The sequence below is a fragment of the Dermacentor andersoni genome, chromosome 2 (genome assembly GCF_023375885.2).
Source record: "Dermacentor andersoni chromosome 2, qqDerAnde1_hic_scaffold, whole genome shotgun sequence".
In the NCBI taxonomy this organism is placed as follows: domain Eukaryota; kingdom Metazoa; phylum Arthropoda; class Arachnida; order Ixodida; family Ixodidae; genus Dermacentor; species Dermacentor andersoni.
Window position 1 is genome coordinate 218,783,482 of NC_092815.1, and position 21,721 is coordinate 218,805,202.

The following is a 21,721-nucleotide window of genomic DNA, read 5'->3' on the forward strand; positions in this document are numbered from 1 at the left end:
CGATATTTTCGACTTAGACGATCGGCCTAGAGGCCAGACGCTCGCGGTCAAGCATCGCATTCTTACTGGCGATGCTGCGCCTATTCACCGACGACCGTATCGAGTTTCTGCGTCGGAACGCCGACTAATTCAAGATGAAGTGAACAAAATGCTCGATAAAAACATCATTGAGCCTACATCGAGTCCCTGGGCGTCACCTGTGGTGTTGATTAAGAAGAAGGACGGCACGTGGCGCTTCTGTGTAGACTACCGTCATCTGAACAGCATTACAAAGAAGGACGTCTACCCGCTCCCACGCATAGACGACGCCCTTGACTGCCTGCACGGTTACAGCTATTTCTCGTCTATTGATCTTGCTTCGGGATATTGGCAGATTGCTGTTGACGATATGCACAGAGAAAAAACTGCGTTCATCACACCTGACGGCCTATGCCAATTTAAAGTAATGCCGTTTGGATTATGCAACGCCGCTGCCACATTTGAGCGTATGATGGACTCCTTGCTGTAAGGTTTCAAATGATCCACATACCTCTGCTACCTCGACGACGTCATCGTCTTCTCGCCAACGTTCTACACTCGCCTTGAGCGTCTCACAACTATACTTGATGTATTTCGAAAGGCGAAGGTGCCACTAACTCAACCAAATGTCGTTTTGGCCACCGACAAATTACTCTTCTGGGCCATCTCGTTGACGCTTACGGGGTACAGCCTGATGCGGATAAATCTCGCGCTGTCCGAGTGTTTCCGGTTCCGAAGACAGCCGCAGACGTTCGAATTGTTGTACGGCTGTGCTCGTACTTTCGTCGTTTTGGTCCAGATTTTGCGACAATTGCTAGGCCCCTAAGTAATCTTTTGAAAAAGGGCGTACAATTCTCGTGGGATACTGCAGAAGCCGCCGCCTTCTCCCTTCTCGTCACTCTTCCAACCTCACCACCCATTCTCGCCCACTTTGACCCTGATGCCCCTACAGAATTACGTACAGATGCCAGCGGTCATGGCGTAGGTGACGTATTAGCCCTGCGTCAAATTGGCAAGGATCGCGTTATTGCTTATGCGAGCCACCTCCTAGCACCATCGGAGCGCAACCATTCAATAACGGAAGGCGAATGCCTTGCTGTTGTCTGGGCGGTTGCGAAGTTCAGTACTTACCTTTACGGTCGCCCTTTTTCCGTAGTCACTGACCATCATGCTCTCTGCTGGCTCTCATCGCTAAAAGATCCTACAGGCCTGCTTGGTCGATGGGCTTTGAGGCTACAGGAATTTTCATATTCCGTGGTCTACAAGTCTGGCCGCCTGCACCAAGACGCTGACAGTTTGTCGCGTTACACTGTTGACGACTCTGACTCCTCCAATATTGCCAGTTCTTCTTGCGTATTCTCTGTATCCCAGCTGCTTCATTTCGCCGACGAACAACGCCGTGACCCCTACATCAGCGCACTCATCGACCATTTTGAACACTTTCCGGCCGATGCTGCTCTACGCCTCTATGTCCTCCGCGACGGTACTCTGTACCGTCGTAGCCTGCATCCGGACGGCTCTCAGTTCCTGCTTGTAATACCTAAACACCTCCGCTCCACCGTTCTAGAAGAGCTTCACGACGCACCAACGGCAGGACACGTTGGCGTATCTTGAACCTATGACCGTGTACGTCGCCGTTTTTTCTGGCCGGGCCTTGTCCGTTTCGTACGACGTCACGTCGCCGCTTGTGAACTTTGCCAACGACGCAAGAAGCCTTCCCAGCTCCCCGCTGGTTACCTGCAGCCGCTCGACATCCCCGCCGAGCCCTTCCATTGTGTCGGCTTGGACCTTCTCGGCCGATTTGCGGAATCTACATCAGGAAACAAGTGGGTTGCAGTCGCGGCGGACTACGCGACCCGCTACGCCGTAACCCGTGCTCTTCCGACCAGCTGCGCAACTGATGTTGCGGACTTGATCCTACATGATATCATTTTATGCATGGTGCTCCGCGTCAATTGCTTACAGGCCGCGGCCGCACCTTTTTGACCAAAGTCATTGACGACATCATGCGTGCCTGCTCAATACAGCATAAATTTACCACCTCCTACCACCCTCAAACGATCGGGCTCACTGAGCGTTTGAACCGCACCCTTACAGACATGCTATCCAAATACGTTTCAGACGCCCACCGTGACTGGGACCTGGCTCTACCTTATATTGCCTTTGCATACAACTCTTCCCGTCTCGAAACTGCTGGCTTTTCCCCGTTTACCTCTTGTATAGCCGCGAACCGACGCTACTACTGGACACTGTGTTTCCGTCCGCCACAGCTTCACCTAGCGATTATGCCCGTGATGCAATCGTCCATGCTGACCATGCTCGCCAGCTTGCGCACGCTCGTCTACAAGTGTCTCAAGACGAGCAGAAACAACGCTACGACCTCCGTCACCATGATGTCCATTTTGTTCCCGGTGCCCTCGTGTTGCTTTTGTCCCCATCGCGTAAAGTCGGCCTTTGTGAAAAACTGCTTTCCTGTTACGCAGGCCCATATCGCGCGATACGCAAAGTGACCGATGTCACCTATGAAATTGTTCTAGCCACGGCCACTACGTCCTCCACTGTGACAACCAGTGACATTGTCCACGTTGCCCGACTCAAGCCCTACAACTCTCCATGCACCTTGGATATTTAACAGCACCATGACGGTGCTTTTGCCGCCGGGGTTAATGTTATATCATCAAGCGATGCTCAAGAGACGAGCCGAAGAGAGAACGACGAAGAAGTTGGCGGGTGCCCTTGGCGCGAGCGAGTGCCAGCCTGGCAGCCTGGCTCGAGTGTACATAGCGGGTAAATAGCATCTTTCGTCTGTGTCTTTCCCCACGTAACAATATCAAACATTTGACCATACTCGACAATCTAAAAAAATGTGGTGTAGGTAAAAAGGCCTACGACCATATTAAGGACTTCCTGCCCTTAATATAGTCGCTGACCGTAGGGCGCCTTGAATCAGACACCCTGAAAATGGAAGGCAGAGGCACGCTGCAAGGCTCGGTCCCCTTGCCTTTCCTTTTCAGCGTGGCCATAATAGTTCTCCCACCAATGGTAGAAATCATAGAGGAGCTCAGCGTCAGCTTTTGTGCAGGCGACCTGTGCGTCGCCGGAGGGAACGATGGTCACGTACAGGGAACCCTGCAAAGAGCCATAAATGAAGTACATCGCGCCGCGACGATTAAGCTGTTCTCAGCAAAAATCAGAACTGCTGTTTTACCGCCCAATCTGCCGAGGATGCCAAGTAAACAAAGGTGCCTAACATCCACCGTTACGCCACCGGAACAGTCCTTATTCCGACAGTCAGTATCATTAAGGTCCTCGAATTGCATATTCGGACAAACGGAGGCAACATACAGATAATAATGACGCTGGGAAATAGCATCACCCATACGTCCCGCCTCATCGCGCGGATCGCCAATGGGCATTAAGGGATTAAAGAAGGCACACTTGCCAGACTCGTCCAGGCTTTCGTTTTAAGCCGAATAGTATATGTCGCTCCTCCTTTAGACTTCCAAACGTACCAGAGGAATAAAATCAACGCCCTCATCAGAAATGCCTTCAAACAAGCAGTGGGCACACCCGTCGCGGTCTCCACTGACAGGTTCAATGCACTCGGTATACACGACGCCTTCGATGAGCGCATCGAAGCTCAAAGAATCGCATAGCTAGAGACGCACTGGACGGCACACCCTAAAAGCCATAGGCATTGCAGAGGAATCTGATACTGGAACGAAGCGCAACCTCGCCTACGAAGTACGCGACCACATTCACACCACTCCCGTGCCGAGAAACATGCACCCAGTGCATGACGTGAAGCGCAGGCAGGCCAGGACCAGGGCAATACATAAGCGTTTTGAAAACTCAGACGACGTGGCGTACTTCGACGAGGCAGTAACCGTAGCAGTAGTTGATCGCAAGGCTAATTCCATCGCATTCGGCACGGTTAAGACGACCGTACCGCAGGTAGGCGAATAAGCGGCTATTGTCATGACAATGACGACTGCTTCCAAAGATAAAATCATAGTCAGCCACTCTAAATTCACTGTCCGAAATTTCACGAGTGGGCACATATCGCCTGAAGCACTACGAATTCTGTCGACCGGCTATAAAGACGAAACAGTTAGTGATCTACAGGTTATATGGGCACCGGCTCACTCTAGCTTCAGTAGTAATGAACATGCGCACGACGAGGTCCAAGGTTTCGTTCATCGGATCGGGGATGACGGTGATTCCGTCACCGACCCGTATATCTAGGTCACGGGTCTGCTACGAAAGCCGAGACGTGACAGCCTGCCCACCTACAGAGATATCAGTGAGCATTGTAAGCTAGGCAGAACCAAGCTGCTAAGTCGCTCACAAAATGGCAAACGTTGGCCTGGCGACAACTTCAAATCAACACTTTTCCGAACACCTCCACCTATAGCAATTTTGATGCAGAATTCTGCTCGAGTGGCTGCAAATTCTTCGGAAATAGGGCCAACCTCCCTCACATAACCTGGGGGTGTCCCGACAGTAATAAATAGGTGCGGAAAGACAGCTCGGTATTACTAGCAATAAAAACGATGGAGCAGTGGGAAAACGCGTTGCTCAGCTCTGAATTGGCCATGCAAACCAGGATTGTCCAGATGGTCGAGGACACCTCCAGGACCCAGGGACTCCTGGCCGCCACCTGAGAAGGTAGAAGGAGCAACTATCCCTTGCTCCCCCTTCTCCCTTACCCCCCATCCGGTCTCTTATACTCTCTCTCAAGCGAGATCTCTTAAAGGTCTCTTAAACTCTGGAATAAGAAATTCAGCTTGAAATGTACCGCAAGCAGATACTTCTTAAAAATGAGTTCCCAGCACCCCTTGTGTTCGTAGAATTTACTGCTGGCAAGATACGACAGGAACCTGAAGGAAAAACTAGGAGAGTCCGTAGCGGCCGATGTTATCTGCTATGTGGATAATTTTGTATTTTCAATGATTTCGAGTAGCTACTTTCCTGAAAAAGTGCAAGAAATAATAGTAGCCGCTTTGACCCTAAAATGGAGGTTACTGCTGAAAATGGGGTCCCGCGCTTGGTGCTCTTTCTAAACGAGAGATACAGTTGCTGAAAGCGTGCTCGAAGGGTGTTTCCTTGGTTCTCATCGGCCCATTCCAAGCTTTTCAAACGCGACAGTTCGGCTAGCTGGTGCTTGTTACAGACCATGAAGTCAAACACGCCACGGTCTTACTGAATGCCCTGTGCAGATCTTGAGCTCAAAGTAGCTTTTTACCGCAAGTACGCCGCCTGATCTGCAGAGTTTGTTTTTAATTAGTGGAACACAATATCGCCAACCTTCTTCGCCACATGTACACAGCAGTTTAAGAAAATGCGCTCGCACACTGCTGTACACCCAAACTGCACGCCATCTCCCGCTACCTAAACAAGTCGGCAAGGCGTGCCGACGTCTAGGTGCTGTTTTCATCATCTAAGAAACAGGAAGCCTTGTGCAAACGGCTAAACTGAATAATGCATAGACATCGATTTGCATTGACTGTAACGCCTGTTTCAGGCTGTGGGTACTAAATAAATAACTTGCGACTAAAACCATACGAACACGTTTTTGAATTGAGCAAAGAATGTTGTTTATGAAATTATTGAGTGGGCAAAATCATACGCATCAAAAAGGAGTAGGTGTAATGAAATGCTGCATGAGTATTCAAACTTGTGAGAAAGATCGACAAGCACCACTTTTGCAGTACTTGTGGGCGCACATTTATTTTTGATCAAGGCTGCGAAGCACTGAGTACCTTGAGTGTCCAAGTACCTGATGTTTTCTTGCCATGCCTCAATAATAAAATATTGGGCATGCATTAGCACGCCATCGGTATTATGTGGAAAGAATGTATATATCAATGTCTAGATCTTTGATATCTGCGCACTTTTAGTTGCGACTGTCACCTTTAGTTAAGCAAAGAATGCATAAAGCGTAAATTAACGCTGCTATGAGATTTACAACGATCTTCACTAAGAAGGCTGGAATTTGCCAGGCCATTGATTTCCTAACGTTCTTATTTTTGATCTTCTTTTGGCTATTCGCTCTTTAAGAACACTATCAGTTATCCTTGTTACTTTACTTTTTTGTTTATCTAACAGCCTCTAATTAATTCGTCTGCCATCCGCTTGATCACCGTTGCCGGCCGGCCGTTCATTCCTTGTTGACGCGCTGATGTGATGATGATAATATTGGAATACTTTCCAGCCTACCAGTTAACAATCAGTGCCTGTGTTGTTTGACGTTCCTGTAGTTAGCGATGCTTTCTTATATCATAATAAATTTGTAATTTGTTTTTTCGAATAATAATTTATTGCGGATTGCATCAATGCTGATGATTGCAACATGTGCTCACCACAATCTAGGCAGGTATCTTATTGTGGACGCGGCTACAACACTTGCGGCGTGCCAATAATTTAACGTCGCATGCGATGTGGTACTAACATTGAAACATCTTAACTGTAACAGAACTCAAAAAGCTACAGCCGAATGAAAACAAATCAGACAATGAAATGTCCTGTTTCTCGCGTGCTTGCTCGGTGACTGAAGTATTGCCGTAAAGACAAGCGTTGAATTTAGTGAAAATAACCAGTGCCTTACACATGCCGTGTTACAGAAGGGCAAACACTTATAATACCAGTGATGAATCCGAGGGAGAAGTAGAGGAACTTGATGCCTGTCGCGTAGACGCTGATGAACAGCCCGAACGAGGACATGACCGAACCGAGGATGGCGATGCGCCGGCAGCCATACCGGATCGTCAGCCCGCTCGCCACGGGACCTGCGCCAGGTAGGCATTCTTTGTAAATCGCAGAAACAAAGAAAGGTACTAGTTGGAAGCTTGACATTCGTGAAATAGCCAGCGTCGGCAGGAAGAAGAAACACTTGGGAGAGGGACCTTAAAGACTACGAGTCATGGGCAACGACCCAGCGACGGCGAGCTATATAGTGGCCTCGCATGTGTGCCGGGCCACAAGGAATGGTCAGAAGGTGTCGTGCGGAATAGAGCGCGTTCCCAGGAGTGCGGATAGCAAGCTGGAAGGGGTCAGTCACGCCGAGGAGCCAAACAACGTCCTTGCCGTCCTTATATGTATGTATCCCCTCAAGCATTTTTTTTCCTACAGGCGATGAAAATTTCACGAATGGGAGACATGCAGATGTGCTGTTATGCGTCCTAATATTATCACCTAATTTTGACGGCGCAATCTGGCAGGCAGCCAGGCAAGAAGGTGAGACGGTGAAAATAAACTTCAGTGGGCAAACTTGCGGCTCTAGGCGGCGATGGTAGCAAGCGTGATCGTTGCATGTCCAATGATGCCGGGGCCACATAGGTTTCCCGAGAGCGCTGGCGACCAAGCTTGCTCTAGAAGATGCCACAAAGGTCTCGGAGCGTTAGCGTAAGTTGGCGATAAATGGACGCGTTTGTTTAGGAACACGGAGAGGGTTCGAGCCACCTGCGCAATCTAATATGGCTTGTGCCAGCGAAAGGAGATATATTCCTATGGGTGGGCAGTGCAACCCGGACGAAGGACAAAAGGAAGTGCACGATTCGAGCGGAGACTAACTACTGGCTCATTTTTAAACAAGTGGTTAAATATACAGATAATGTGATCATATGATGAAGTGACTAGATCAGATGTGGCATGGGTTAAAAAAGACAGCCTTGAAATATGGTGTTCGGGTCGTCTTTTCAGCAAAAAACTCGCTAAACAGGATTTGCCATCGCGTCAATAGACCTAAACAGGCGCCCCCGGTCATGCGCCGCGTCAAACACACGGGGCAGCTCGTGGCCTGCCCGGTGGGAGTGGTCTACCTCATTCCACTTTCGTGCGGCAAAAAGTACTTTGAGTAGACGGGACGCAGACTTAACATCCACCTTAGGGAGCACCAAATTGCAATCAGGCATGCAACAGGCTCCCATCTGGCAGCGCATTGTCGATATTGCCCATGTAACCTGTGTTCGAAGATAACGAAACATTGTATAAGACTGGTAATCAAGTCAAACATGAGAATATGGAAGCCTGCTTCATGCATTTCAACTCAGGCGCATGCGTCAGCCAGACTGCTATCTCTCTGCATGGTAAATAAATGTAGTTTTTGAATGGCAAGATAGGCTGACACCATTTCACCACTTCTACGCGTCCCTTCATCAAACGATCACATTCTTAGTATATTTAGTCATATGTTTAATAAAATAAATCGGTTGTTAGCCTGCGCTCGTATCGCGAACTTCTTTTTGTCCATTGTCCAGATTGCGCTGCCCACCGATAGCAATATGTTCAGTCACGAACTCGCCCAGCTTGCTGCGTTAATTCAGAAAAAAGATAACAAGAAAGTTGCCGAAGCGATAAACAATAGTTTTGAAGAACATGAGCCAATATGTGTTGAATAAAGCGACATAACATATATTGTAGATAAAAAAGCTTTCTATTATATATTGTCACAGTGCAACGAAGAGTGGCGCCAGTCAGAAGTGAATTTGACATGTTTGGGTGGAATCGGTCTCGACAGTCATCTTGTTTTATGCATCGTTGTTTCTCTTGTAAAGATTGTAAATACATCGTTATGTGTGACATCTGCAACGTAACAAATTGGTGGAGGTGCTGGCTACGCACGAGCGAGAAACAACGTAGCTCCGCAGTCGTCACCTCCGATTCGACATTATGACGTATGAAGCAGAACCCGAAATGGAGCGGCCCACATCAACACCTACAACAAAGGCGGCTGTGATGGCTCAGCCGCTCAATCCAGGAACGTTCTGCGGCACCGACAACCTCGATAAGAAACTGGATCGCCACGTATGAGGGTGCAAATTACCACAACAAATGGGACTCGACGATTATGTTAGCTAACTTGGTACTGTTTCTACAAGGCACGGAGAAGCTGCGGTATGACAACTACGAGGAAAAGCTTAACGTCGGGGACACGTGCAAACAGAAGCTGAGAGACTTGTTCGGCCGTCCCACCGGGCGGAAGACAACTGCTAGGAGAGAACTAGTGACCAGCGCCCAGAAATCAACATGATCATACGTCTCTTACATCAAGGACGTGCTGACTGTGCCATAAGGCCGACAGCAATATGGGAGAGTCAGACAAGGCATTTACAGAAGGCGATCGCTGATGATGCTTTACACCTGCTGATATAAGAAGATTGTGAAGCAAGATTTCATAAAGGAGTGCCAACACTTTGAGCATGGCCAAGAGCTGCCAAGTTAGAACGTCGTCTGGCGAACACAGCGGCGACATCCTTTCGTGACGACAAACTCGGAGTGCAGCGACCATCAGCTCACCTGACGCTGATTGTTTGGCGAGAACTTGAGGCCATGGCTAATGCAGCCCTTTTTTTTTCGCCCCAGTGAGCCGAACGACTTTCCTAGAGCACAATTTGTGGAGGCAATAGTCCGCGAAAAACTCGCTAATCTCGGAGGCCACTCTGCATGTGCTGTTTCCCGCTTCACAGCTGCCTCATGCCCCAAGTCCATCGACTGTTTCGCGGTATCCTGCACGCTACAGAAATCCAGCCGAGTGGAAAACCGCCAATCTGTTTTGCCTGCCAGCGTATCGGTCACGTTGCTCGCCATTTTAACAACCGCCATGCCTCCTGTCCTCTGCGACAACCATTCACTAGTTATTACCGCCCCGAACCGAGCGAGCGTCGTTACCAGCCTCCATTGACATCACAACAGCAAAATAATGACGCTCGTGCTCCTCCGAACAGTGCCTCGTCGTCCTTGCGACGTGACCAGTCCCGTTCACCACTAGTTCATCGACCATGGTTCCTCCGGAAAACTGAGCGATGCAGCTCCCGGAGATGATGCTGCTTTGACAACTTGACCGCGAAACCCTCTAATTACTTTGCCGGCCAAACCAAACTTGATGGGCGTTTTAGTCAATGACGTCAGTGTCCCAGCACTCATTGACACTGGCGTGCATATATTCGTAATGAGCGCCCAATTACGCAGACGCCTGAACAAAGTTCTTACACCCGCTTCAGCACGCACCCTCCACGTCGCCGACGCAGGAAAGCCTAGCGTTCGCTGCTCGCATTGTCATCGCGGGGCGCCTAACGACTGCTTTGTTTGCCGTTTTGGAACAATTCTCTTGCAACCTTATACTCGGCTTAGACTTTTATCGTCATGTTCAGCCTTCCTTAATAACACATCTAGTGTCATTCAGCTAGAACTGCCCCATGGCTGCTATACTCCACCAGTCACACAACCAAAGTTATGCTCTCCCGAATATATCCGCCTGCGGCCTCAAGCCACTACGTACGTGACTTTACTGCTGGTCCCATCTGTTGCTGACGCCGTCTATGTACCATGTTCCACCACTGACATACTGCTTGAAAGAAATTTGGCCTTTCCCCATACCGCTCTCACTGTTACAGATAATCAGGCTTCGCCCCATCTCCTTAATTTTAAATACTCGACTCAACTTCTACCTAGAGGCATGCGTTTTGGTGACATCTCACCTGTGAACGATTGCCGGATATCGGCTCCTGAAGCCGAAATTCTCTCGCCATGTACATGAGCCTCCGACACACCGACTCACACAGACAAACTTAGCAAGATGATTGCGCCTGATCTTCTTCTGGCAGCAGCTGTTTACCTGTGCCATCTCTTGGAAAGTTATCGCGATATTTGTGAACTTGGCGGTCGCCCTTTAGCCCAGTAATCGGTGGTCATCCATCGTATTTACACCGGAGACGCCAATTCAATATCCCACCGCGCGTACCGTGCTTCACATGTTGAACCACAAGTGATACGAGAAGTCGATAAAATGTTGAGTAAAGGCGCTATTGAGCCATCTTGCAGTCCCTGGGCATCCCCGGTTGTCCTTGTGAAGAAGACTGACGGCAGTTGGCGCTTTTTGGTGGTTTACAGACACCCCAACAAGATCACACGCGGATGTCTACTCCTCCGCGTATTGATGACGCCTTCAACTGCTTGCACGGATCCAAGTACTTTTCATCGATAGACCTGCGATCACGCTATTGGCAAACCTCGGTACATGACATGGACCGTGAGATAACGGCCTTCGTAAATCTGACGGCCTCTACCAATTATTGGTTATGCCGTTCGGCCTTTGTAATGCCCCGCCAATCTTCTAAAGAATGATGGATTCCTTACTTCGCGGCAATAAATGGTACACATGTCTGTGTTATTTAGACGATGTCGTAGTCTTTTCAACAACATTCACGAGTCATTGTTTACGATGCGCCGTCCTCCGATTGAACTCATCCAAGTGCCACTTTAGGCGACCTCAAATTACCGTTCTTGACCATCTCGTCAGTGCCGCTGGCGTTCAACCCTACCCTGACATGATTCCTGCTGTACAGAACTGTTCTGATCAGTCTTTCGCCGCAGATCTAAGAAACGTTTTAGGCCATGCTCGTATTACTGTCGTTTCATCAAGAATTTCGCCGAAACCGCTCGCCCACTCACCGATTTTCTTTAGAAAGATGTTGCTTTCACGCGGTGCCTTGCTCTGATCAGAGCAAAGCCTTCTCTGCTCTCATACGCTTGCTCACGACTCTCCCATTGCTGGCTCATCATGATCCATCTGCTTCCACTAAACTTCACTGGGATGCCAGTGACCGCGGAATAGGGGACGTACTTGTTTAATGGCAGCATAACGCAGAGCGCGTAATTGCACACGCCAGCGGCCTCGTATCACCCGCCGAGAAGCATTTTTCAATCACCCAATGGGAGTGCCTGGCGTTAGTTTGGGCAATCGCCAAATTCCGCCCATACTTGTACGGCCTAACATTTCCCGTGGTTACCGATCACCACGCCTTGTGAAGGCTCTCCTCACTTGAAAGCCTCAGTCGACGATTGGGTAGATGGGAGCTGCGGCTCCAGGAATATTCATTTGCTGTTTTATATAAGTCAGGGAGTTGTCACAAGGACATCGACTGTCTCTCCCGTCGACTTGTCGAGCTGCCTGAATATGTTGCACATGACACCGACGCTTGCGTGCTCGTCATTTCTGATCTCCACGACATTCGCGCTAAACAACGGTGTGACGACTACTTACGTGCTCTCATCGAGCTTCTGGAAATTCGGAGCAAACGCTGCGCATGTTCGTGCTCCGACAACGCTTTCTCTACCGTCGCAGCTTACGCTTTGAAGGACCGGATATTTTACTCGTTGTACCATGCCATCTCCGGTCATCAGTTCTTAAATAGATGCATGACGTCCCTGCTGCAAGCCATGTAGGCATTTCGCGCACTTAGGACGCCGTACGGCGCCGCCTCTACTGGCCAGGCCTGTACCGCCCTGTGAACCGCTACGTTGTAGCCCAGGCGCTCTGTCAGCGCCGCAAACCTGCTGTTCTGCCCGCTGGACGCCTTCACCCAATCGATGTGCCCTTTTGGCTATCCTTTTGCGTCGGTCTCGATCTTCGCCGCCCTTTTCCGACATCGACATCTGGAAATAAGTTGGTCTTTGTCGCGACTGATTGCGCGACCTGGTACGCGATCACGCGAGCTTTGCACACGAGCTATGAAACTGAGGTGGCAGATTTCTTTTTACATGAAGTCATCCTCCATCACGGCGTACCCTGGCAGCGCCTTACTGATCGCGGCCGCACTTTCGTTTCCAAAGTAGTGGAAGATCTACTTCGCTTTTGTTCTGCCGGGCCCAAGCCTCTTACCGCCTACCACCCACAGACAATAGGACTGACGGAGCGGCTAAATCGCTCGTTGACAGAAATGCTGTCTATGTACGTTTGTGACGACCACAATGAGTGAGACAGCACGTTACTCTTCGTCACCTTAGCTTATAAATCGCCCCGTCATGAGACCGCTGGCGTTTCTCCCTTTTTACCTTCTATTCGGCCGCCACCCTTTTTTGCCATTTGACGCACTGCTTCATTCACCGACGAACGCTCCCATCGAAGATGCTCAATATGTCGTCGCCCGGGCTCACACGGCATGCCAGATTGCCAGCTCCCGGCTCACTGAGTCTCAGGCCGCGCAGAAGATCCAGTACGACAGCCAACATCGGGACGTTCGATTTTCCCCTGGCTCCGTTGTCCTCCCATGGACACCATGTTGCACCGTGGGCTTGTCTGAAAAGCTGCTGCCGCGCTACGCAGGGCCCTATACGACATTGCGTTGGCGTGGCGATGTGAACTACAAAACCGCTCCGCTAGACTCGCGTGTCCTCACGGACATTGTGCACGTGTCCCGGCTGAAGGCTTACAATGCTACGGGTTCACCGCCCTTCTAGTTAGCCCACAGACGGCGCCTTTACGGGTGCGGGTTATGTTACGGCGCAATCAAGAGCGACGCCAGTCAGAAGTCCATTTGACGCGTGTAGGTTGAATCACTCTCGACAGCCACCTTGTTTACGCATTGTTGTCTCACCTGTAAGTATTGTAAATACATCGGTATATGTGACTTATGCACGGTAATAATATCAACTTATTTGTTTGTAAAATGCGGCGCCTGCTCTAGAGCTTAAAGCGATTACTTGCTTAACGTGGGCGAAGTGAATGTCACCTTTGTAACCGGTTTTATTACAAATTTGAGAGCGTGAAAATTAACCTAAATTGAATATCGAAAAATGTTCGAGTAATGAACACAGCTTTTCAGTAATAATAAAAAGTAACGCTGACATCCCAGCATTCGCTACATTAGTGAGCTTGGAGAAGCATTTGCGGTCAATGAATAAGTCGAGATAAAGAAACACATGGACGCGTTCCTTCTTCGCAATGATGCAGACGAGAGCTCTTTGTCGTTTTTATTTCAATATGTGACGTATCCACTGGAAGTAGATAGCAGGTAGGTTTGCACCGGTGCCGTTCAGAGAGTCAGCCGTCGCTTGGATTCTTTTCGTTAGCTATGATGGTGCCGTTATCTCCATCAATAAGGTGAACGTGATTATCGACGTGCTCGGTAAAAGCGTTGGACGCTTTCTTGTTCCTTACGACGTCCTACGGCTTTTTTTTTTTCTTTGTTACTGTTATTTTGCTGGTGTCGTTAATATCGTGGACGTTTCTATAAAATGCGCCCACGCCGTGATCAGCAGCCGCAAGGATGTATGGGAAATGGAAGCGCCGGAGACTCGCCTGTTCTGCTGCCTCCGCTGGAGGTTAGGTGCAAGTAATTGTGGGAGAAGGGAGTGCCGGAGCGCGAGTGGATCGCATGCAGCAGGCAACTCGGACAGTAGCCAGCACTACGCATTCTCATGCTGTCTTGTGGCCTCCGCTGATGCTGCGCGCACATTTCCGTTAAAGTTCATTGCTGTGACAGTTCACTGACACAACAGTTCGCGGAGATAACCCTTGCTGCCAAGCCGGTATTTTTCGTTCAGTAGCTGCTTTCTTTGTTTGCTACACGGCATGTGCGCGACTCGAAGATCATATACTTAAGAGTCTCTGAGCCTTGCTGACGCCAGGGACGTTCTGTCGTGATCTTTTTGAGCGAGAATATGGAGCCCATGACATTCGATACCATCAGCGTAGCCCAACGATAGCGCTGAAAAGTTTCGCGCATAGTCATTGCTTAGAGCGCTACGGAATCATTATTTCACACGCATGTTCTCACGCCATCGCACTCGTCGTGTGCGGCGCTAACTAGCTGCGGCCGGCACGCGAAGTATTAGCATCGGGAAAGTGTAAATCGGGCTGCATTAAAGAGCCATGGTGTAACATTTCCTCTACCACTGCAGACAAACAAGGATAATTCGTTTGCAATAATTTGGAAATGACAGAGCAGACATATCCTGCTACTGTCTACAAGTTATTGTCTACAATGTCACGTGTAGGATGACAGAAGTGCTTCCGGCTGTAGAATGTTCCATCAAGTATCCGAATGCAAGCAGTGATTATTCCAAGCCAGCCACGTTTAAGCTTGAAATTGTTGCTAAGTTAATTAGACAAACACAGACTTAATCAAGAAGATTCTCCGTACCTTCTTTGGCGCACTCAGTTTCCCTCTCTCTTTTTATAAAATGACAGCACGAATAAATTTGCGAGCAGAAATGACATCGAAAATTATGCCTGATGTTATTGGGGCCTGACGCCGAAGTTCAGGTACAATGCGTTTTCTCTTGCAGTTGCAGTGTTATGAGTTAGCTACGACCCAGAATGAAGGAAAGAAAAGCTAGCAAACGACGTGCGAACGCTCAGACAACGTAACGCGCGTTGAAGCAGGCGTGGAGCGTACGCACAGCGCTTCTGCTGTAGCCAGGCTGCGCTAGTAGCACAGGAAGTCGCAATGTTGCTCAAACAGATCAAGATAGTGAACAATGCCAGTGCGTCTTCGGAACGACTTTTCTTGAGACGCTGTACGACATAAAACACTGCACTAAATTCTCCTAATAGACCGTCTAGATTAGCTGTTCATAAACAGTAAGGGGAGAATCGTGTTCATTTCCTTGTTGATTTCGCGGTCATTCGATAAGATGCCTGCGGCCAGTCAGTTTCTGCCATTACACTGTGTATTATGAAGTACACATGTTAAAGGCTTCAATAAAGAATTAGAAACAAATAAGCCAAATGTTTCGGTACAAAACTGGTCGTTTTTGGACTAGAGAAGTTGCCTGCGCGCAACATTTTACCCAGAACCTCACCACAGAATTCGTTTTACGGGAAATAAAGAAACTAATTAATTAAGAAATAATTATTAACTATTTGATTAATTCATTCATTCCTTCATTCGCGAACTAGTGGAACCAATTCACATCGAAAAGTCACACTTTTGTTAGCGTCCGTGTATATTTTATCGGAATGCCCGAGCTGCAATCAATATCTGATCGGAAGGGTGAATCAGCAGCAGACACAACCTGACGATGCTGCGGTAATTGCGAAGTCAAATTGGTCACATGACTGTGTGCGCATATCAGAGCAAGCATGGCAAAGGCGTCATAGGCCGAAAAGGATCAGCACGATTCGGCCCATCATCGAACCAGGCGCGGCAGGCACGCGCCCCCGCAGGTTACAGCGATCAGTGACGACTGAACAGGGACATGTCATGATGGTCGTTTTTGTGTTGAATACATTGGCTGTGTTTCAGTTTAAGTGTGTTTATGAAATAGCACTTTGTTCCTGTCAACCGCTCTGCCTCTTTTTAGTCCAAGCCTGCCTCAGACCCCAAAAAGATGCACGGGCGCTTCTATTTTTGACATTAAAAGTCAAGTTTGCGTTGACTCCAGCGATGGCAGAGAGCGATGAAAGCGCTATTTCTTTTTCGCGGCACCATTATGATGTAAACTTACGTTATAATCAAGCATTTTCATATTTAATTCTGAGTCAACATGCAGCATCAATAAATTGCCAAATGCAATGTCGTAGTGGAAATTGTGTGCGAATGGTTGTGGTTAAAAGCTGTAAAAATCAGGCTTCTCGAGCGATACAGTGTGCGCTACTAAACTTCTTTTGCCTGATACCGACTGCGGTATCTGAGAAATTTATTTCATTCTTTCCCCTTTTTTTCCTTTTCCATTGGGCACAACTGGTGATATGAAGCATTGGAAAAGCACCCGCGTATGCGTACAGTGAATACTTAGTGCGAGCACCGACTCGAATAAGATACCACTCGGTGCATGTGTTCGCTTCCTTTCTGTCCTCTTCCTTTCGCGCTTCAGATTATAACGAATCAAGAACTAGTCTTGCTTTTAGTTCGTACATTTGAGCACAGTTACAAATATTAGCTGTCCTCTGCCTAACCCTCAAATGGCTGAAAGAAAGTGAAAGCATGAAATCTTCGGCTGAATTGTATGTAACATGTTGCTGGCGCTCATGTTGATAAGAGCACTCTGCGAAGTGCGCATGTTCCTCCAAGTGCTAAAAGCAGAGTGCCGCTCGTTTGCGGTGCCCTTTTCTTGCCCGAGCTATTAACCCACAAGCATGGGTTAATAAACGTCGTTGACCCGGGTCATTGATCCTTTTCGGCACGTCTCGCGCAAAACGAAACACGTGGCGACGAGGATGGTCAACAGATTACATTTTGGAATCGCTTCCGAGCCAAGGATTTTCCGAAAGATAATGGACACGATGTTGCAGGACCTCACGGGTGTTTGCTGCTACGTAGGTGGTATTTTGTTCACTGGAAAAACAGTAGAAGACCACTTAGCTAATCTCGAAGCGCTGCTGCAGCGTCTTGAAAGCTGAGGCTTCAGGGTAAAGAAAAAGAAGTGCTCCTTTTATCTTCAAAGCGAACGTTACTGCCTTGGCCACAAAATCAGCGCTGAAGGCATTTCCCAATTGTCTACTAAAGTTGACGCACTAATCTATGCACCAGAACCGAAATCAAAGAAGCAGCTTCAATCTTTGTTGGGCGTCGTCAAATATTACAGCAAGTTCAGGCCCCAGTTAGCAACAATTGCTCAACCATCTTTCAGTATTCTGCAAAAAAAATGTAGCCTGACAGTGGGATGAGCACGCTAGAAAATGTTCAACGAGGTGAAAGCTCTATTGGCACAACCACCTACGCTCGCACACTATGGCCCTTAAAGACAACTCAAGTTGTCATGCTGTGCGTAGCAGTATGGTGTAGGAGCAGTCCTATTTCATATCTACGATGACGGAAGGGCACGGCCCATTGCTTAAGCTTCAAGAGCGCTATCTGAAGCAAAAATAGCGCTAGCCATCATTTTTGGTGTAAAGAAGTTTTACTTCTATCTTTATGGGCGCTGATTCACCTTGGCCCAGACCATAGGCCTATACAAACAGTATTGGCTCGACAACCGGGATTCCCACCATCGCGACTGCTCGTTTCCAACGCTGGGTAGTTACGTTGGCAGCGTACTCCTACAATATTATCTTCAAGAAATCGAGCGAGAAGGCGGAAGTCGATTTCTGCTCGCGTCTGCTGCTGCCAGATCTTGAAGCGGGAACCAAAGAAGCAGAAGAAGCATTTTATTCATTGCGATTGGACTCGTTGCCTGTTTCTAGTGATGTCGCGGCTGCTGCGAGTAAAGACCGAATTCTTTGCCGAGTGAAGGAATTCACAAATGCGGGATGGTCCACGTCTATCATGGATGAGCAGGTGAAGCCTTTTTTTCGCAGGTGCAACGAACTAACGGTGCATCAGGGATGCGTCATGCTGGACGCAGGAGTAGTCGACCCTGCAAAGCTGCAAGGGTACGTTCTGGAAGAACTCCATGGCGGCCATCCCGGCATCGTGCGCAGCGAGCAACTAGCACGCAGCCACGTGTGGTGGCCAACTCTTGAGGCGGACCTCGAATTTCGCATCAGAAGCTGCGCTAGTTGTCATGAGCAACGTAACGCGCCAATCAACGCACCTCTTTACCCGTGGTCATGGCCGAATTCACTGTGACAGCGTGTTCACGTAGACTTTGCGAGACCATTTCGAAATACCATGCTTTTAGTGGTGGTCGATGCACATTCTAAATGGCCAGAGGCTTTCGAAATGCGATGGAAAACAACAGAAAGCACGATTCGTTTTTCGACCAAGCTCTTCGCACATTTTGGTTTCCCTGAAAAAAATGTTTCCGATAATGGACCTCAATTTGTTTCGCCGCAGTTGAAGCGCTTCGTGCAGGCAATGGGGGCGCAGCGCGTCCTCACGGCTCCCTACCACTACAACTCCAATGGGCTGGCAGAGCGTTTCATTCAGACCTTAAAGAATGCGCTCCGTAAAGACGACGCAGGAGAAACTGCAGGTAAAGCTGCATACTTTTTTGCTGTCGTATCGCAACTCGCCGAATGCGATGACTCATGAATCACCAGCGGCATTGCTCCTGGGACGACGCTTACGCAGCCGCCTAGATGCCGTAAAGCCTTCCGTGGGGGAAAGAGTAGCACACAGACAGTGCACTCAGGCACTAAGTCGTCCGTGTCGTGAACGTCATTTCTTGGTAGGCGACAGCATGTTACCACGTAAGTGTTCTGCAAAACCAAAGTGGCCTCCTGCTGTGATTGTTGCTCAAACTTTCCAAGTGCGTGCGACCACCCGAGGGGCATCTTGACCTGGAGTCGCCACCAGGATCCGCTGCTACAGAGGCCGGCAGAGGACATTACCCCTGGGTATGGAACAGCCGGTGAAGTTATTACCAGCGAGTTCCTGGTTTATCCTGAGACTGGGGGCACACCTGTTCCTTCCAGTCCACAGCCGTTCAGGGTAATTCCGATTACGACACAGGCAACACCAGCACCCGCCGAGGCAAGACGCTACCCCATGCAAAATCGCCGCCCACCAGACAGGTTCTAAGCTGGACTCCGAATGTGTGCGTTATTAAAAGGGGAGGTGGCGTTGTGTCCGCTGGCGTTCATGTTGATAAGAGCGCTGTGCCAAGTGCGCATGCACCACTTAGTGTTGAAAGCGTAGTGCTGCTCGCTAGCGGTGCCCTTCTTTTGCCCGAGCCATTAACCCCCAAGCATTGGTTAATAAAGGTCATTGACCCGGAACTTGTCTGATTCATTTCGGGATGCATGGCGCGAAACGTAACACATTTCTAGTACTTTTTAAAATAGGACTTAAATAGGCATGACTTAACATTAACATTCAGTGTCAGCTAGCTAGCCCAATAAAATCTTTGAAGGGCCCTTTGCAAATTTTCCTCAAACAATGGAAGTTGCAGGGCACAATTAGTTCCTTATTAGACGATAAAGCAGAAATAAAATCTTCCTTTATGATGCTGCTATGACATGAGTTTCACTGCCCACAGTGCCTCGACAGCCTGCTGCCATGCGGGAGCTGTGGGACCGCGTCACGCGCCACCAGCTTCGCTTCTTTGTCGTGCGCTGCACTTCCAGCGCCGGTGCCGCGTACAGGATATTTCTCCCAAGGGACGTGCCACAACAGCTGGCTTCGCGAGCAGTGTGTTTCACGTGGAGTTGTTTTGGCGCGTAACTCACAGGGAGCGCCATTTTTACAGTCACACATTTTCCTCGGTAAATCCATAACTGCGTAACTGTTATGCTCTCAAAGGCTGTTACTAAAGATATGTATGACGTCTCCCTCCTACTTTTTTATACGTACGTTAGACGGATCTATCAGCGGTTTTATGGAAGCCTGACGTTTCTCCTTGGTTTTCCCCGGTTTAACGTTAGGATACGCCGAGCATAGGCACACTTAACAACTAAATAGATTCTTTCTTCGCGGCAGCTATTATCTTTTGTGTGATTAGGTGCAGCGCGCCTGTTTCGGTGCAGCCCTCGCAGATCGGCGTGATCGTCATGGCATCGACAACTGCCGATTTACGCTTCCCTACCGAACCACTATATGATCGGTGGAAATATTTTCATGTTGCACTATTTCCCAGTTACGAAAATGTCAAAGTTGAAACTACAACCCACAAATCCAGAGAAGCATTAACTAACGAAAGCAGAGCACGGCTTTTCTCTGTGCAGTTAGTTCACTGGACCACTCTTCAATTCGCGTTCAGCTTTCGTTGGAGAACAGGCTTGAGGGATCCTTGTCCTACCGTTTGTTTTGCCGCTCAAACCAGCTCGTTTTTGGCCTTCCTTCTGAATACTGCTTCGATCATGCCGCGAGGCACGGCGTTGGTGGACAAGTTGGCCGCGCGGGCTGCGCGGGCTGCGCGGTCGCAGAAGACGTCGTGCTTGATCGTAGGCTTAAAAAGCCTTTCTGGCCGTTTCTGCACGATTTACACACTTGTGCTTTGACGTTACTTCGTCTACTTAAAATAATGAATGCCATATAGACATTCTTCTGCGGAGAATGGGGGGAGGGAGAGAATGAATGATCGAGAATACAATTAAAGTAACTAATTTCGATGGTGAACGGTGCCAACATGGCTGACGGCTCGCTTTTCTAACAAAACATGAGGTAGCATTTAGGTTCAATACTTACCAGGTAACTTAAGTTAAACGCACAAGAATCATTATTATAAATACATAAGTTAACAAAGATCACACCGCAGAAAACTCAATAGTTTGCAGTCCACGGTCAATAACAGAAGTACAAAATTATCCCGAGTTGGTAATTTTGTCAGCGTCGTGGTAAAGTCACAGCTTCCTAATCTAGGTACCTGGTTTAGATACCAATTCAATAAATGTTTTATTATTTTGCTTCTTTTTTTTTTGCCTGTGACACGTTGCGTAGCGTGGCTATAGCCTTTTGTGCCCTTACATCTGGCACGGCTAGACCACAGTACATCACTGTTGCTGGTTGCCACAAGCCTCAGACCATCTGGTCATCAGCTTTTAAGTAATCTTCTGAGGCTGTTTTTACGTGCGCTGCAAATAATATTTAAAAACAGCGGAAACACGCAGCTTACACGACGGCTAACGTAAACATGTTTGCCGCCTGCCAGCAGGTTCAAAAACGAGCTGGTCAAAGAGGCTTCCAGCATATTTCCCGCTCCTCTGTAATACGTGGCAACCCTACCGGAAGGGCTATTTTCAACAGCTGGCGGCAGGCGTGAACACAAGTTTATCCTTGGGCACGTCACGGCAGCAGCTTGCGTCCCCATTAACCAAGAAAACTTTAGATTTGGTGTCTAACAAATAAGGCAATTAACTGTGCCAAGTGTTACACTGAACGACGTAGACTGCGAACTTTGAGCAAGAACAGTGCCGAAGTATGCGCGAAATCTATGTTCAGACATTTTAAGCGATATATGCGAGGCCCAGTTGGCAGGTGCAAGTTGGTATCAGCTAGCGCAAGACGGGTAATTGGAGATTGGTGGAGACGGGTATCTGGAGACGCATGATGATGATGATACGTGCGACCAGATGGCGGATTAGATCGGCCGAAGGGCT

The 21,721-nt window shown here is 48.6% G+C and overlaps 1 protein-coding gene across 1 annotated transcript in view; it reads right to left on the bottom strand.

Annotated features, from left to right (window-relative positions):
- LOC126539837 (monocarboxylate transporter 13-like) overlaps positions 1–21,721 on the bottom strand; it is a 465,405-nt gene that overhangs the window by 427,011 nt on the left and 16,673 nt on the right. The window contains exon 2 of the mRNA XM_072286220.1: positions 6,663–6,806. Within this exon, the coding sequence (XP_072142321.1) occupies positions 6,663–6,806 (144 nt within the window). The remainder of the gene's footprint in view (positions 1–6,662; positions 6,807–21,721) is intronic.